The following is an 18,701-nucleotide window of genomic DNA, read 5'->3' as shown; positions in this document are numbered from 1 at the left end:
TATCTCGCCTGGCCATTTCCTCTGGACTGGCTTTCTTGACTTTGCTCGACTGCTGTGGGATTTTAATTGAGCAGAAGGAACTTTTCCCCACTTATTTTCCCAGAGCGAGCTCCTGCTCCCAATCAGTCCTTCCCTGCAAACCCCCCCTCCTCCCCTACCCGACCCCAGCCATAGCACAACCCACAACAATTAGGGGCCCACTTGGAGGTGTATTGGTGGAAGTATAGGAGCACCTTGTTTTAAACACCATCTTACTTCTCCCATGGTCATTGGCCCACGGTGGGAAAACAGCATGATGGGAGGCTGTAGCCAGTGCGCCGACTAAGGCCAGGAAGATCACCCGTTTGGGCGGGTGTCAGGGTCCCAGTAAGTTCTCTCCTAGGGAACTGGCTACAGGAGCCTGTGGTAAGCACTCGTCTGGGTTCTCTTGTTCCCAGAGGCTGTGGCTCAAAACGGCTCTCATAGGCACAATCACATTGGCTGACGATGCCTCCGGCAAGGGTGTCCTCCTGCAGCTCTTGGAATCCTTGATTTCAGTGGCCTGTTTTCTGTTGGAACCCAGGAATTTTGGGGCCATTGAAAACAATAGAAGAAAAAGAAAACATGGTTAAGATTTTAATTATAAAAACGGCTTTTTAGTTATGTTTTCCCAGCATGAGCGGCTTGAACACAGATGTGACTATGGAAATGATGGGCAGTGAAAACACATCGAGATGGGATGATGCAGCTAAGAAGGACCTGAGTGGAGAAAAAGCCAAGCAGGAGGGAGGCTGGCGCTAAGGCTGCTCTGCTGAAGTGGAACAGACGCCCCTCCAAGCCTTTGGCGCTGCTTGGATGTGTTGAGCACCTAATGTGTTGCGATTCAAAGGCAAAACCGGAGCCTACCGGGACCTGCCTGGCGCCCACTATAACCTGCCTGGAGTCAGCATCAGTGCAAAGAAAACCTCAGACAGTTCTCCAAAACACTGACAACTGAAAAAACTCACAACCGGCAGGCAGGCATGGCTCAGTGGTTGAGCATCGACCTATGGACCAGGAGGTCACGGTTTGGTTCCCGGTCAGGCCATATGCCCGGGTTGCAGGCTCGATCCCCAGTGTGGGGTGTGCAGGAGGCAGCTGGTCAATGATTCTCTCTCATCATGGATGTTTCTATCTCTCTCTCCCTCTCCCTTCCTCTCTGAAATCAATACAAATATATATTTTTAAAAATCACAACCACTTCATGTGTCTAGAAAAACACACGGTGTGGTTAAAATTTTGATTCCAAAGGCAATGCATACTTACATTAAATGAAAAAAATAAAAACTATAACAAAGCACCAAAACAAAATAAAAGTCCCCCACACTGTAACTATTCAGAGATAAATGCAGTGAGGTTTTTTTGTTTTGTTTTGTTTTGTGTGTTTTTTAAAAAATATATCTTTATTGATTTCAGAGAGGAAGGGAGAAGGAAAGAGATAGAAACATCAATGATGAGAGAGAATCATTGATTGGCTGCCTCCTGCACGTCCCCTAATGGGGATCAAGCCCACAACCCAATCATGTGCCCTGGACTGGAATCAAACCTGGGACCCTTCAGTCCTCAGGCTGACGCTCTATCCACTGAGCCAAACCAGCTAGAGCAAGGTTTTGCTTTTTTAAGTGAAAATAATTTTAGAGTTACTTTGCTAGCGACTGGCAATGTGGTTGGATAATCTAAAAAAAAAACCACCTCTTTGCCACAAAACACCTAGAAATGTAGATAAAATATAGTTAACATAATTTTAAATGCATTGTTGAACTCACAAAAAAGTAAAGAAAAATCCTAAGGGACAAAAATTATAGACCAGTCCAATGTGAGCTGAAGCTAGGGCTGCCTGAGGGACTTGCCAGACCTGGTAACCAGGGCGTGGTGACACAGGAGATAAATCCTGGGCCCTAGCCAGGTCGGGGAGTTTACTGAGGTATCGGCATAAATCCAGGACCTTCAAAGCACCTTCTCAGCAAAAGGGTACACCAGAAAGAAACCCATCCAGTGCCACAAACTTATCTATATCAATCTGGATTCCGGGTCAAAAAGAAGCCTCTTCCGAAAATTCTTATCTTTGGGCCTGTCTTCACGCTGGTTTGCAGTCTGACACATGGTCCAACAACTCCCAAGCTGAGAAACTAATATAAAAAATGTCTCCCGAGTCAGTAAGATCTCTGAGGTACCTGGCAGAAGCAAGCTTACAATGGTTCTCCCCCCATTCCCAATTCAGCAACATGAGTCCCACAGATAATGGCCTGTTTGAGATAAACTCACGAAGAAAATGACAGCTACAGAAGCTCCAAGACCCACATGACTTCGGGGTCTGTGTGAGAGGAAGCAGAGAGGCAATGAGGCATCTGAGGGGTTTGAAAACAGGAGAGCCCCTAAATCGCCCCAGATTCTCAGTGGAAAGTGCAGCAGGCGAATTAGAGAAGAAGAAAACCAGAAGTAGAAACGGGAGCCCTTCCATGGTAAAACCTCAAGGGGCGGAAGCAGGATGCGCCTTACCAACTCTCAGAGCCATCAGAATACTCTCCCTGGCAGGGCACAGCCTCATAGTAGGGGGAAAACCAACGGAAATGGAATACAAATGGAGTAGAACGGGAACAGTAGAGCCAAAGGAAAGGGCAAGATCAGCTAAAGATAAGAGAGAGGAACACAGTCCCCAAAGGTCATTAATGCTTCACAAAAATGACACAAGAGGAAGCACTCGAGCCAAAGCCAGAAAGCCACCCTGACCCAGCTATCATTCTCAGAGGTTGAGAAAAACCATTTCACATAAAAAATAAATCGCATCAGAAAAGGATCATAATCAAAACCCACACAAAATTATATAAGAAAAGATGCAAAGTATAATAAATCGCCGAAACCGGTTTGGCTCGGTGGATAGAGCGTCGGCCTGCGGACTGAAAGGCCCCAGGTTCGATTCCGGTCAAGGGCATGTACCTGGGTTGCGGGCATATCCCCAGTAGGAGATGTGCAGGAGGCAGCTGATCGATGTTTCTCTCTCATCGATGTTTCTAACTCTCTATCTCTCTCCCTTCCTCTCTGTAAAAAATCGATAAAATATATTTTAAAAAAATAAAAAAAGTATAATAAATCCTCGAAGACAATAAAAGCACACTAAAAAGATGTGCTGCATGTCCTAGCAGGTTTAGCTCAGTGGTTAGCGCATTGGCCCTTGGACTGAAGGATCCTGGGTTCAGTTCTGGTCAAGGCATGTACCTCAGTTGCTGGCTCGATCCAGGTCTTGGTGGGGGCGTGTGCAAGAAGCAACTAATCACTGTGTCTCTCTCACATTGATGTTTCTCTATGTCTCTCCCTCTCTCTTCCCCTCTCTCTAAAATCAATGGATGCAAAATTATGTGCAATGTGTTAAACGTGTTTGATACAATATTATTGTTTTCTTATATTTTTTACATGTTCGCATAATTTTTTTCTGAAACTAGTATTTGAGTAGTCATGACTACAATGTCAATTTTGGATTATATATTTTATTAATAAAATAATTTTTGCATTCTTTAAAAATAAATAAATAAATAAAATAAAGTCATGGGTCCAATGAGGATTAACAACAACAAAAAAAGATGTCGCACAAAATAAATGCAAACTGCAACCTAGCATTTCAAAATGAGCTAAAAGAAATTAAGAAAATGATAGACTACATAAAAGAACAACATAAGTCAGATATTAAAATATTGATAAATGCCGTGATAAAACTGAGAAAACAATTAGACATTTTAAAAGAAAGAACCATTATTTCCAAAACAAAGCAAGAAAGAATGTAGTGAGCGCCTGGGAAGGCGCATGAGCTGATTGTTGGCTGAATCCAGTGGCGTAGGCAGAGCCACGACCTGGAAACATACCTTGCCAGAGGCAGGTATGTTGTCAACCTGACCTTTAGCTCAGGTGCCAGGGGGTGGGTTTCATTATCTAAGTTCAGCAGGAACAGACACAATTATCCGGGCTAAGCCAGGAGTGACAATTACAAAGAAGCCACCAGAATAAAGAATTACAGCTTGATCTTTAACCATGATTTCACATAATTTCCTTTGTCATAAACTCTAGTAAAACTTCCTGGTATCATGCTGTATGTAATAAACGTGCTGCACCAGCTCTGGGTCACTGTCTCTCCATCTGAGGACAGCGTCCCACCTGGCCCCAGCTTTACTTAAAGTCTTTGTGTCTGTCTCTTTTTTTTCCTTTACCAATCCCCAGCCGCCCCTACTCAGGACTCGTCCACTCTCTAGCCATGCTAGTGGCGGCCAAGAGAGAAAACTTACAAAAGAACACAAGAGCAAACAAGCAAAGCACATAATGCCTTAAGAGAAATAGAGGGGTAGGGAGGAGTTTAAAGAATAAAAAAGAAAGAAAAGGGGATATATATATATATATATATATATATATATATTAGACAAAGATCATCCAACATACAAATCCAACATACAAATAATAAGAGTACTCAAAGAAGAAAGGTTTACAATTCAAGAAAACCGTCTTGAAATTAGAAAGAAAAAAAGGAAGAAGGTCTGGAAAGTACAGATAAAGGCAGACTGACCCGGGAGAATTGCGTGAGCGCGGCCTGCACTACACCCAGAGTGAGTCAGGAAAGCATTCAGAGAAAGGATGCACGGAGAGTCCTTTGTATGAGCTGCTGCCTCTTGCCCCTCAAGATGAAAGAGAGGGACTGCCTTCTGCTGTGACCCTTTGGGGGCCGGGAGACCCAGTAGAGATGGGGGCCGGGAGACCCAGTAGAGATGGGGGCCGGGAGACCCAGTAGAGATGGGGGCACAGAACATGGAGGGTGGGAGAGATGGGAGAATGGGTTTCTTTGGTGGTGAAGTGAAGTTGCTTCTGTGTCCCTAGAGGCACCGTCCTCTTCTCCAATGGCCAGTCAAATTCTGGGAGGATATTATTGAGGACCAGATGCAGACAGAGAGAGAGAGAGAGAGAGAGAGAGAGAGAGAGAGAGAACACCAGCCTGGAGCCACTGTAAACCCTACCCAAACAGAGTCCCTTAAGGGGTGAGGGACTCTGACCGCTAGTTCCTGGGTAGCACAGACCCCTGCAGAGCCAGTGCCAGAGAGGGGCAGTGGCCAGGCGAAAGGAAGGTCTCAGAGCATCACCAGAGTTGCAGTCAGGGGAGCCAGGTAGGGGACTTCAAAGAACCCAAGAAAGTGCCTAAGAGAGAAAGTCAGCTTAAAATTAGGGAACAGAAGGAGAAAAGGAGCGACTCTGAGGGGCCGTCTTAACAGGGGACCAGGCTGAGGGAAGAGAGATGTAATCAGTTCAGAGTTTTGATAGTTTTTAGGCACTGGACTTTTTAATTTCAGAATCGATGCTGCTTTTGCTATTTAAAGGGACCAAAGGCCCTTTCGTATCCTAAGAGGGAGTCCCCATGCTATGGGGCCTGCCCAGAGAACCAGCGTTTACTCAGGAAAGAGGAAAATTTCACCCACTAAAAAAAAATTATAAAGGAAGACGAAAATAAATTTGCATTTAGATGATACTCAAAAGTTGAACTTGTTCAACACACTGGCTGCGCAGTCTTGCTTTGGGTTTCTATCACTCATTACAGAAAGAATCTACTACACTTACTTAGTAAATTAGTAAAACTTGTGAGCCAGCCGTTGTCTCCCCTCTGGGTTACTGTCTCCTCCATTTCACAGAAGGGATAGATAAGGCAGAGAGAACTCAGGGTTGCTTTATCCAAGGGACCCTTTTGAGTTGGGAATGTAGACAGTCAATATCCAACTCCGTAAACTTGCTTTATTAGCTTACCCTCATTCCTCTACTGAGCACCTTCCATATGAAAACACTGGGATTTGCCCTAGTCAGTTTGGCTCAGTGGATAGAGCATCAGCCTGTGGACTGAAGGGTCCTGAGTTCGATTCCCGTCAAGGGCAATCGATCCCCAGTAAGCGGTGTGCAGAAGGCAGCCCATCAATGGTTCTCATCATTGATGTTTCTATCTCTCTCTCCTTCTCCCTTTTTCTCTGAAATTAATTTAAAAAATATTAAAAAAGAAGGCACTGGGGTTTGCCTACAATATTCAGCTCCATCAGCCACAGGCCCTGTTTTCCAGGACAGGCGTACAATGCCATGAAGGGGAAAGCCACCCGCATGACTCTCTAGAGGAAAAATAAAAGGGCTGCGATAGATTGGCAGAGAGTGTCACTGGCCCCGCCCATGGCCCTGTGCTGTGGGGAGGGCGCTGAGCTGCCTGCATGGACGACCCACCTGTCTTCTGTGAGATGGACTCTTCCTGGGAAGTGTGAGAAAATGTCGCTAGTCTGCTCGGCTTTCCTCAGCAAGAAGTTTTCGCTGGGCTGGGAGGATGACAGGCAGCTGCTTTCAGGCTGGATGGAGAAATTTACAGTGAGAGGATCAGGTCTCCCCCTCACCGTTCTTGGCCTCCTCCGGCCAGAACCTTGAAGGAACTCCAGCCGAGTCATGGGAACCGGTTCCTTAAATATTAAGCCCCAGAATCACCAGACAAAAGCAATGAGGCCCCATGCAGGACCACCTCCTCTCTCTGATGGGCCGCTGTGGCCACTCTGCCCAGAGCACCAGATATGAACATTAAGAACCAGAGCCGTAGCCGAAACCGGTTTGGCTCAGTGGGTAGAGCATCAGCCTGCAGACTGAAAGGTCCCCGGTTCGATTCCGGTCAAGGGCATGTACCTGGGTTGCGGGCACATCCCCAGTGGGGAGATGTGCAGGAGGCAGCTGATCGATGTTTCTAACTCTCTATCTCTCTCCCTTCCTCTCTGTAAAAAAATCAATAAAAATATATTAAAAAAAAAAAAAAAAAAAAAGAGCCAGAGCCGTAGAAATATAAAAGCTGACTTTTGAAGTCGGTGATGGCGTACCTAAAGTGTTTAGGAGCCGGAAATCTGAAGGTTTTAGGCCTTTCTTTCCTGTGCTTCTACCCTAAGCAGGTCCCGAGAAAGCCTTCTGCGTGTTGGGGGGGTGGAGGTGGAGGTGGGGGTGGGGGGGTGGGAGGCGTGGAGCGGGGGCCTTAAATAAACTAAAAGGGAAAACAAATCCTTGGGGGAAGGTATTGCAAAAACTTGTGACTAAAGGGTTAAAATTCTTGATGTATAAAAAGCTTTCGTTTACAAATCAATTTAGAAAAACACAAGGATGCCAATAGGAAAATGGCCAAAGAACAAACCAGACAGTACATAAAAGAATAATAATAATAATAATAATAATAATAATAATAATGTTCAAACACATGCTACTTTAACCTATAATTATTAGAAAAAATTTTTAATTCTCAATTGTGGTAAGAACACAGTGATACAGAACTCTTATATTATTGGTGAGAGTATAATTCAGTATGAACTTTCTGGAAATAATCTGGCAATATGTATCAAAAACCTTAAAAATGTTCATACCCTTGGAATTCTACTTCTTTTTTTAGTCTTTTTTTATTTTTAGATTCTTTATTGTTTAAAGTATTACATATGAATCCCCTTTCCCCCACTGATTTCTCCTCGCTCGTTCCCACCCTCCCCTTGAATTCTACTTCTAAACATCTATTCTGAGAAAACAATAAAAACTGTGGACAATACCTATAAATGCCTGTGTTACCATACAGGGGTAGAGAATGTATGGCCCATGAGCCATATAAGGCCCTTGAAATCATTTGGTCTGCCCCTGCCAAGGCATTAGGGGTGAATTAATTAAATGTTTGACCAAATATAGCAGGCTAATGTTTAAGTTGATAATTTTGTATGGCCCTCGAATGATGCTATAAATATCCAAATGGCCCTTGGCAGAAAGAAGGTTCTCCACCCCTGATGAAAAGTTAGAAACAACTCGAAATATCAGATTTTAGCCCGGCCAGAGTGGCTCAGTGGTTGAGCATTGACTCAGGAACCAAGAGATCACCGGCTCAATTCCAGGTCAGGACACATGCCCCGGTTGCAGGCTTGATCCCCAGGAGGCGTGCATGAGGCAGCCAATCAATGATTCTCTCATCAATGTTTCTCTCTCTCTCACCCTCTCCCTTCCTCTCTCTCTAATATCAATAAAAATATATTTTAAATTAAATAAATCAACAAATAAATATCTGATTTTAGGGGAATGAAGTAAATTTTAATTCATTCATATAACTGAAGAGTATGAAATTATCAAAATGATGTATAAGAAGAGCTTTTAAAATTTATTTATTGATTTTAGAGAGAGAGGAAGGGAGAGAGAGAGAGAGAGAGAAAAAAACACATTGATTTGTTGTTCCACTTATTTATGCATTAGTTGGTTGTTTCTGTCTGTGTCCTGAGCAGAGATTGAACACACAACCTTGTTGCATCAGGACCACGCTCTAACCAACGGAGCTACCCAGCTAGGGCTACAAAGAGCTTTTAAAAGAAATGGCTCTTAGACAAGAAAAAGCTAAAGGAGTTAATCACCACCAAATCAGTATTCCAAGAAATGTTAAAGGGACTTCTTTAAGAAGAAGAAAAAAATAAACCAAAAAACAAACAAAGAAAAAAACCCCACCCACATGAATAATAAAATGGCAATAACTACATACCTATCAACAATTACTTTAAATATATTTTATTGATTTTTTACAGAGAGGAAGGGAGGGGGATAGAGAGTTAGAAACATCGATGAGCGAGGAACATCAATCAGCTGCCTCCTGCACGCGCCCCACTGGGGAAGTGCCCGCAACCAAGGTACATGCCCTTGACCGGAATCGAACCTGGGACCCTTGAGTCCGCAGGCCGACACTCTATCCACTGAGCCATACCGGTCAGGGCCAACAATTACTTTAAATGTAAATGGATTGAATGCTCCAGTCAAAAGACATAGGGTGGAGACGAAAACAAGATCTATACATATGCTATCTACAAGAGACCCACTTCAGATCGAAAGACACACACAGACTGAAAATAAAGAGATAGAAAAAGATAGTTCATGAAAGTGGGGGGAAAAAATCTGTGGTCGCAATATATCAGACAAAATAGACTTTAAAACAAAAAACTATGCCCAGCTAGCGTGGCTCAGTGGTTGAGCATCAACTTATGAACCAGGAGGTCGCAGTTCGAATCCCCATCAGGGCATATGCCCGGGTTGCAGGCTGGTAGCAGTGTGGGGTGTGCAGGAGGCAGCCAATCAATCATTCTCTCTCATCATTGATGTTTCTATCTCTCTGCCTCTCCCTTCCTTTCTGAAACCAATAAAAACATATATTTTTTTAAAAACTATAACAAGAGACAAAGGACCAACATTTCATAGATGCAATAGCCAAGCTATGGAAACAACCCAAGTGTTCATAATTAGATGATTGGATAAAGAAGATGTGGTGCATGTATGCAATGAAATATTACTTGGCCATAAAAAGAATGAATTTTACCATTTGCTACAGCATGGATGGTCCTAGAGCAGTGGTTCTCAACCTTCCTAATGCCGCGACCCTTTAATACAGTTCCTCATGTTGTGGTGACCCCCAACCATAAAATTATTTTCGTTGCTACTTCATAACTGTAATTTTACTACAATTATGAATCATAATGTAAATATCTGATATGCTATATGTGTTTTCCGATGGTCGCGACCCACAGGTTGAGAACCGCTGTCCTAGAGGGTATTATGCTAAGTGAAATAAGTGAGAGAGAGAAAGACAAATACCATATGATGTCATTTATATATGGAATCTAAAAAACAATATAAACAAACAATCAAAACAGAAACAAACTCATAGACACAGAGAACAAACTGATGGCTGCCAGATGGGAGGGGGGTTAAGGGACTGGGTGAAATGGTGAAGTACAAATTGGCAGTTACAAAATAGTCACGAGGATGTAAAGCACAGCACAGAAAATATATTCAATAATATTATAATAAGTATGTGTGGTGCCAGGTAGGTGCCAGGCTTACCAGGGGGAGCACTTTGTAAGTTATATAAATGTCTAACCACTACACTGTACACCTGAAACTAATACAATATTAAATGTTATCTATGGGGGGGAGGTGGGAGGTTAATGATGAGATGAGGACACATTTGTAATACCTTAACCAATAAAGAAATTAAAGATTAAAAAACGTTATCTATAATTGAAAAAAATTTAATGGAAAAAGATGTTTATTATATAATCTAAATCGAATAAAAGCAACATCCATATATATATATATATATATATATATATATATATATTTAATGTCCTCAAATACATGAATTAAAATTTAATTTAAAATGAAAGACTAGAAGGAAATATGCCAAATGTTCCAAGTGATTGATTGGGGGGGGGGGGTGTGAAGAAAAACAGGAATGATTTTTCTGTAATTTTCTTAAGTGAGCATTATTCCTTTAGGTTACTGAAAAAAATGAACAAAAAAACTGAAAACATGCCAAAACCGGTTTGGCTCAGCGGATAGAGCGTCGGCCTGCGGACTGAAAGGTCCCAGGTTCGATTCCGGTCAAGGGCATGTACCTGGGTTGCAGGCACATCCCCAGTGGGAGATGTGCAGGAGGCAGCTGATCGATGTTTCTAGCTCTCTATCTCTCTCCCTTCCTCTCTGTGAAAAATCAATAAAAATATATTAAAAAAAAAAGTATTTAAAAAAACGGAAAACACTTTTGAGTTAAGTACCTTATAGCTCTTTCTTAGAAAAACTAAGTTAATGTGCTGTAATTGGTGTGTGCATATCACTGACCCTTGAAAATGGTCTTCTCGTTCCCCCAGGACACTAGACTGTAATACTCATCACCCTCCAAGGGGAGGCAGTAGCCTCCAGTCCCCCTCCTCCCTTCCCGAGAGAGCTTGGCGGCAGGGCCCCACTTACTGTTGTTTCAGTGGAGCTGCAGGGCCTCCTGGGCACCAGGCAGTGAGTGAACTGGATTCTCGGGTCTTTGGTGGTGATGGACAGGCCTTTCTGCAGGATTTTCACCAAGCGGACCCAGAACTGAAACACGGTCTCCGGGTGTGTTTCGTGGAGCTTCAGGTAGTAGATCTTCTCCGTCACGGTCCTAATCCGCAGGATGCGCTGGAGCCGGTCACAGACTTGTAGCTCCACAAACTTCAGGGGGAGAATCCTGGACACAAGCAGGAAATGGCCATAGTGCAGGAGCCCAGGATTTGAATCCGTCATGCTGGTGCCTACCGAGAGCTTGGCTCGGCCTCCCTGGGCTCCCGCCTCTGCGTGGGGAATGCACAAGGGAGAGGGCTGGTGGATGAGAGTGGGATGATGACAAAGCCTGGCTCTTCTCTGATGTCCCCGGCCTTAGTTATTAGAGAATCTGCCCACATCAATAACAAAGACTGATAACTGATGTAGACTACCTCTTCTAATCCTCACAACAACCCTTGATGAAGAAAAGGTAAGCATTATTAATTCCATTTTACAGAGTTTTTTGAATCTGAGACTTAGAGAAAGAAGCCAAGTGATTTGCCCAGGATATTTAGATATTTTTAAAATTTATTGATTTCTAGAGAGAGAGAGAGAAAGAGAGGAAAGGAGAAACATCAGTTTGTTGTTCTACTTATTTATGTATGCCATTGGTTGCTTTTTTTTTGGTTAATCCTCACCAGAGGGTATTTTTTCCATTGATTTCCAGAGAGTGGAAGGGAAAGAGGAAGTGAGAGAGAGGGAGAGAGAAAGAGAAACATTGATGTGAGAGACACACATTGATTGGTTGCCTCCCTCATATGCAACCCAGAGATTCAAACTCGAGACCCTCTTCCCAGGCCAACACTCTGGCAGCTGAGTCATATTGGCCAGAGCAATTGGTTGCTTCTTGTATGTGCCCTGACTGGGAATCAAACCTACAACCTTGGGGACATATCAGGATGATGTTCTAACCAACTGCTACCTGGCCAGGGCTGCCCAAGTTTAGATCTTTTTTTTTACAAAAATATTTATTTAATTTTATTCCACTTAGAACTGGGACCAAGATATTCTGACTCCATTCCCAGGTCTCCTTTGCCCTGTACCCTGATTAACTCTGTTGAAAGAGTAGGAAGGGTAGATGTCTTCTGTACACCCCGTATTATTTTTTCCATCTCAACACCTCTTAATCCCATTTGGCTTTCATGCACCTCATTTTTTTTAAAACCCTCCTGCGTTTTTATTAACAAAATGAAAGCCAAAATCCTCAAAAACTAGGCTGAGACAGACTGATACTCTACCCACAGCACCAAACACGGTGCTTGGTCTGTATAGATACGCAGTAATACCTGTTCAATGAATGCATGAGGCTCTGCACAGTTTGCACACTAAAGAACACTGTCCTTTCTTCTTATCTACAGCCCAAGCGCAAGACCGTGCCGTCTGTCATCCCACCCGCTCCGGCCCTCCCTGAGGCCTTTCTTACCTGCGGAGGGTGATGACAGGAGCACAGCCAGGTGTGTTGCGGGTGGAAAACTGACCCTGGGGCCAGGTGACGTTGGCCATCAGGAGGATGTTGGGGAGCGGCAAGGAGGGCACTGAGGAGGTTACCCCAAGGATCACGGTGGTGGTCGACCCCTCAGGGACATTCATCCAGTTCCCGGACTTAGTGACCTAGAAATCAGCCCCAGGTTCTTGGGTCAGAGAAGCAGAAGACAAGAGTGGAAGGATACAGGTGCTAGAAAGCAGTACTTAAAAAAAAAATAAAAAAATGCCTGTGGCCAGTGTGGCTCAGTGATTGAGCACCAACTCATACACCAGAAGGTCACATGCCTGGATTGGGGGCTTGATCCCCAGTAGGGGATGTGAAGGAGGCAGCTGATTAATGATTCTCTCTCATCTTTGATGTCTCTATCACTCCCTCTGTCTGAAATCAATAAAAAAAATATTTTTAAAAACAGAAAAGATAAAGAAAGCAGCACTTCAACTTAGTGACAAGCTTGGAGCACCTGTGCCTCCTGCAGGCCCTACACTGGGGATCGAGTCCACAACTGGGGCATGCTCCTTGACTGGGAATCGTACCGTAATCTCCTGGTTCATACGTCGATGCTCAACCACTGAGCCACGCTGGCTGGGTGCCCCTGTGACTCTTACATGTGTTCAGTACACTGGGCTGGGCCATGGACCGCATCACCCTTTTTGTGGATCTCCCCAAGCAGACAAGCTCTTTGGCATTAGGAATGCTGTGTTGCCCTTTTTCGAGTCCTCTGCATCATCTAACTTTAGCAAGGATGCACTAGTAAGAAAAAGCTGAGGGGCACGAACATTTTATTCTTCCATCCTTGGGTAGAAGAAGCCAGCACAGGTCTCTAATGGTCTGGAAGGGAAATTGTGCAAAGAAAGTTCCAGAAGGGGAGGAGAGAGAGGAAAACTCCATACTGCTATAGGCACCAACAGGGGAACTTGAGACCCAGATCCTCCGGTATCACTAGCTGCATGGCTTCTTCCTCCTCCCCAGGGCTTTAAAGGCCACAGCATTTCTGGACCGAGTGCTGGAGACAGGTTTTGGAAAGGGACAGAGCCGGCTCTGAGCTGCACGTGGTACCTGGATAAAGGTGCTTTCAAACACCGCAGAGTGGGAGAACAAGTTGAATTCTGGAGAATGAATCAGTTGACAAAGAAGGCCATCTTCCACCCCAAGTTCCACTCCAGGGCCTGGCTCCCGGACCTCAGGAGGGAGGCCCCTGATTTTATTCATTGGCTCTTGGGAAGAATGGGCTGGGGAACATCCCTGGGGCTCCACACAGACCCAGCCCGACTGCAAGATGTTGTGTGACCACAGCTGCCCACCCCCCACCTCCACAGCTCCTCCTTTCCTCCTGACTTACAGGCTCTCCTCCAGGCCGGGAGGGCTGGCCAGCTGCCGGCTCACAATGGCAGGAATGACATCAGGAATGTGGTGGCAACAACAGGAAAGGAAAAAAAGAGGAAAGGATGACTCAGGGAGGAGCAGGCTTTTCTCTCCCTTCTCTTACTCACTGCAAACGAGTGCTAATGAAGCTTATTCCATTTTTCACTCAATCTGCCCGAAAACATGAGGAAAATGAGTCTGCCCAGGTTGTGCCAAGACAGCAGTGAGCTGGCCAGACAACAAGGAAGGCTCCCCGGGAAACCACAGCCTTCAATCTTCCCCATCACAGGGAAGCTTCTCACAACGTGCTGGTACTTGTGCCTGCATAGGAATAACCTCAGGGGTGAAAACGCGCACTGTGGATGTATTCTGTTATGTTGCATTCCGAAGAGTCCATGAAAAAGGGAAAAGAAACCATGATGTTGAAGAAAGGGCTGCATATTGGGAATGGACCACCAATTAGTTCCGTGATATTGTCTAAGTCACTGCGTTTCCTTCTGTTTCCTCTGTAGTAAAATGAAAAGGTGGCACCAGAGCTAAGGCCTCACGTTAATAATCAGTAGAGATTTAAAATTCATACTTGGAAATATCTGAATGTGCTGTTCCCTTAAGCAGATGTAGTGAAGGTGAAGGGAATTCCCTTGATTAGGGCCCCATTCTGCTTCATGGGAGTGTGCTGGAAGCCGGTCCATCCCTGCTGCTTGACACAGTTGCTGCAGGGAAGAAACATCTGCACAGCATATGTTTCAAGGGACCTGGCGTATATGGCATACTGTTCCTAATATGTTTGCTCCCCTTCTTAGTGCTATGTGTTTTAACCAGGGTCACCTCTCCGAGAAAGGTTGTTTCCCCGGGTGGGAATTTTTCCCTGGAGTTAGGGATTAACAGGACTAAGGAAGGGAATAAATCAGTAAAACCCCTTAACTAAGTGCCAGGTGGGTAGTGAATCCCTTTAACTATGAACAATCATGCTTAAGCTACATAATCTTTACTTAGGATAATCTCCTTCAGTTACTTCCTTGTAGCTTAACAGAACAATAGATTAGTGACCTTGGAATGGAGATAACAAATGTCCTAACCTTTGGAATAGAATGGATAGGATTAAAATCAACTGGTATAAATACAGATGTAACAGGAGAATAAAGACAGAACCTGGCTGGAGAACCTGACTAGAGAACCTGGCTATGCTGATCAACCGAATGCTGCTGCCTCCGTGTCCTTCCTTCTTCACCGACTCCGTCCACACCTTTGGGAACCCCTGGACCTGCTGGGGCTGGACCCCGGCAGAAGTGCATCCTTAGACAACTGTTGTTTTAAGCTACTGAGATTTTAGGGTTGTTGCTGCAGCATAACCTAACCTAGCCTGTCCTTGACTGATACGGAGATTGGAATCTAGAGGGCAGTGTTGCAATAAAAATAAAAAAAAACATAAAAAAAACGCACCACAAAACCCTAGTATGTGTGACTAACTTATCTGGAAGGCAGCAAAGCGATCTTATTGGAAGCTGGAAGGATGGCAACCCATCTTATACAGTAGCAGAGTATTTGATAAAACCGTTGCCTGCAGTAACTTACAAGACATATGTTAATCTAATTTATCTACAAGTAGGAGAACAAGTTTTAGCAGCTTGAATTGAATACTGGCCCTAGCCGGTGCTCAGTGGTTAGAGCATCCACCCGAGCATTGAGGGATCTTGGGTTCAATTCCGATCAAGGGCACGTACCTCGGTTGCAGACTCGATCCCCAGCCCTGGTTGGGGTGTGTGTGGGAGGCAACCAGTTGATGTGTCTCACATATTGATGTTTCTCTGATTCACCCCTTCCCTTCCACTCTTTCTAAAAATCAATGGGAAAAATACTAGTATCCTCTGGTGAGGATTAATAAAAACAAAACAAGAGAATCGAATACTGTTGGTTGCTATTGACAAAGTGCCACAAGACGAGCTCAGAGAAAAACTGACGAGCTTGCAAGCAGGCACAAGGGATCTAGAGAGACTACAGAAAATCAGTGATCCTGCAGGGTTCTCAGAAGCAACTGCCTCTCATCCCTAACTGGGAATAGATAAAATTCAGAAATGTTTGGGATGACAAACACCAATGCAAACTCAGTTTTGTAGGTAGAGAGACTGTCCTGGTTTGCCCAGAAGTGTCTCAGTTTTAGCACAAGTCCTGCATCCCAGAAAATACCCCTGGCTAGGCAAACAGGGACAACGACTTGTAGGAAAGATTAAAACAATGGTATGGTCATCACGTCTGTTGTTGAAACCTCTGAGCAAATTATTTAAGAGCAGCAATTTTCAACGGTTGTACCTTGGTACACTGGTACGCCACCAAGGATTTTTAAAACATGCCATACCGCCCTAACCGGTTTGGCTCAGTGGATAGAGCGCCAGCCTGCAGACTGAAGGGTCCCAGGTTCTATTCTGGTTGTGGGCATGTACCTCGGTTGTGGGCACATCCCCGGTGGGGGGTGTGCAGGAGGCAGCTGATATTTTTCTCTCATCGATGTTTCTAACTCTCTGTTCCTCTCCCTTCCTCTCTGTAAAAAATCAATAAAATATATTTTATTTTATTTTTTAATAAAATATATTTAAAAAAAACAAAAACAAAAATGCCATACCTATTTTGTCAGGGGCATTGACCTCTTTTCCCTTCGATAGTCAAATAAAGAAATGGATAGCAGCCAACACAACAATAGTCCAGTGTAAATGAATAAAAATTATACTTTTTTTTTTTCAGGTCAGCAAAAAATGTATTTTTTGAGGTGTTGCAGAATTTTAGTCATTAGTTTACATGTACCATGAAATGAGAAAGATTGAAAATCAGTTTTATCTATTTTTTATTTATTTTATTTTTTAAAATATATTTTTATTGATTTCAGAGAGCAAGGGAGAGGGAGAGATAGAAACATCAACGATGAGAGAGAATCATCGATTGGCTGCCTCCTGCACGCCCCCTACTGGAGACTGAGCCCACAACTCAGGCATGTGCCCTTGACTGGAACTGAACCTGGAACTCTTCAGTTCACAGGCTCTATCCACTGAGCCAAACCAGCTAGGGCTGAAAATCAGTTTTAGAGCAAAAGCCTGGATATGGTTGTGGCACCCAGGAAACCATTTCAATTAAACTAAACTGCTTGGGGAAGAGACGTAAGGTATAGCTAGCTCGCCAGTTAACAGTTCAAAATACCTCAAATTAGTCAGAAGCATCTGAATGAGAAAATATATCGAAGTTAAGAAAATGTCTAGTAAGGACAGCTACTGGCATATGAAACTGCCTGAAGTCAGAGACAAAATACCAACTATATGTTTATGTACTACGCTACCAAAAGATGAGTCCTATAAGTCCAGCTGATCGCAAAGGACCAGGGACTGGAAAGCTGAAAATTGGAAATACAGTGGAACCTCAGTTCTTGAACTTAATTCATTTCCGAAGGCTGTTTGAGAATGATTTGTTCGAAAACCAAATCGTTTTCCCCCATTAGAAATAATGTAAATTGAATTAATCCTCTCCAGGCTCTCAAATGGTTCAGTTTTAACCTTTCTTATGTACATGTCTAATGTACTGTTTAACCTATAAACACTTTTTTCCTTAAACTTATTGAACCACATCCTACTAGCCTTACACAAACTTTTCATATATCCCTGCCTCCCAGCTGCTTTTCACTTATCCAATCAACAAGTTTTCCTACCTATTCATTTGCCTGTACTTAATTGCTGTTTTGTGAGCACTTTTCACACCCTTAGCAACATTAGTACTCTTGATGGCCTCTTTGTTTTAAAGTTGTGCTAATCCTCAATTTCTGCCAGCAACAAAAGGATTATCTCCTTTGTCTATTGCCTGAGAGATGCTTTTTGTCATGCTGTTTTTTTGTCATGCTGAGGGATCAGTATCAAAGGGCTGTTAGGTCAAAAATTAAGTTTTGGTCTACAACTGAGTTTTTTTTTTCTGTGAACACTTGGTCAAGAACGGACTTGTTTGAGACTGGAGACATTGGAGAAACAAGGTTTGACTATACTTGATAAACCCCAGTACAATAAATGTTGCCCAAGCCATCGGCTTATAGGGTAGTGGCGCTTAAGCTTAAGAACACTCAGGGAGCAAAACTGGTTTGGCAGAAGACACCATGCTCCATTTTTACCGTTTGGCAAAAGTAAATCAAACTCACCGTATGTAAATTGATGTGCACACCAAGATAAGAGCGTGCATACCTTATTTTATCGCACTTCACTGAAGTTTTTTCTTTTCTTCACAGATGTTATCAACATCTAGACAAGACCCTCTACCAACAAAAAGGTTGACTCACTAAAGGCTCAGATAATAGTTAGCACTTTTTAGCAATAAAGTATTTTTTTAATGTTTTTATTTATTTTAGAGAGGGATAGAAACATCAATGCATTAACATCAACACTGATTTGCTGCCTCCTGTCTGCCCCCTGTTGGGGATCGAGCCCACAATCCAGGAATGTGCCTTGACCAGGAACTGTGACCTCCTGGTTCATAGGTCGACATTCAACCACTGAGCCATGCCAGCCAGGCTAAAGTATTTTTTAAGATATATACATTGCTTTTTAAACATAACGCTACTATACTTAACAGACTACAGTACAGTGCAATCATAACTTTCATATACACTGAGAAACTAAAAAGTTCATCTGATTTGCATTATTGGTAATCTGGAACCCAACCCACAAAAATTTGAGCTATGCCTCTATATACCATAGGAGAGGAGTGGACATGCTTCAGCATGGGGTGGGGATGGAAGAGTGATAGGTAGAACAGGCTAAACTGCTTAGACCTGGAAAAGAGCAGAAACAATCATCTGTGCGGTATGGCTATTGAAAACTTTTTGATTTAGAGAGGAAGGGAGGGAGAGATAGAAACATCGATGGGGGACAAGGGGACAAATAAAAACACTGATCAGCCGTGGCCTGCAGGC

At 43.6% G+C, this 18,701-nt stretch overlaps 1 protein-coding gene across 1 annotated transcript; it reads right to left on the bottom strand.

Moving 5' to 3' along the window:
• Positions 1-355: 355 nt before the first annotated feature.
• Positions 356-13,609, bottom strand: GARIN1A (golgi associated RAB2 interactor 1A; the record flags this gene model as incomplete). Its single annotated transcript, XM_081102421.1, has 5 exons — positions 356-548; positions 6,250-6,368; positions 10,810-11,059; positions 12,338-12,525; positions 13,457-13,609. 5 exons carry the CDS (start codon positions 13,607-13,609, stop codon positions 356-358), a joined length of 903 nt encoding a protein of 300 aa, XP_080958547.1.
• Between the last annotated feature and the right edge of the window lie 5,092 nt (positions 13,610-18,701).

This window comes from Myotis nattereri (genome assembly GCF_964212035.1).
Source record: "Myotis nattereri genome assembly, chromosome: 11".
Lineage (NCBI taxonomy): Eukaryota > Metazoa > Chordata > Mammalia > Chiroptera > Vespertilionidae > Myotis > Myotis nattereri.
Note: the sequence above shows the minus strand (reverse complement) of the source record. Positions and strands in the feature narration are given on the sequence as shown.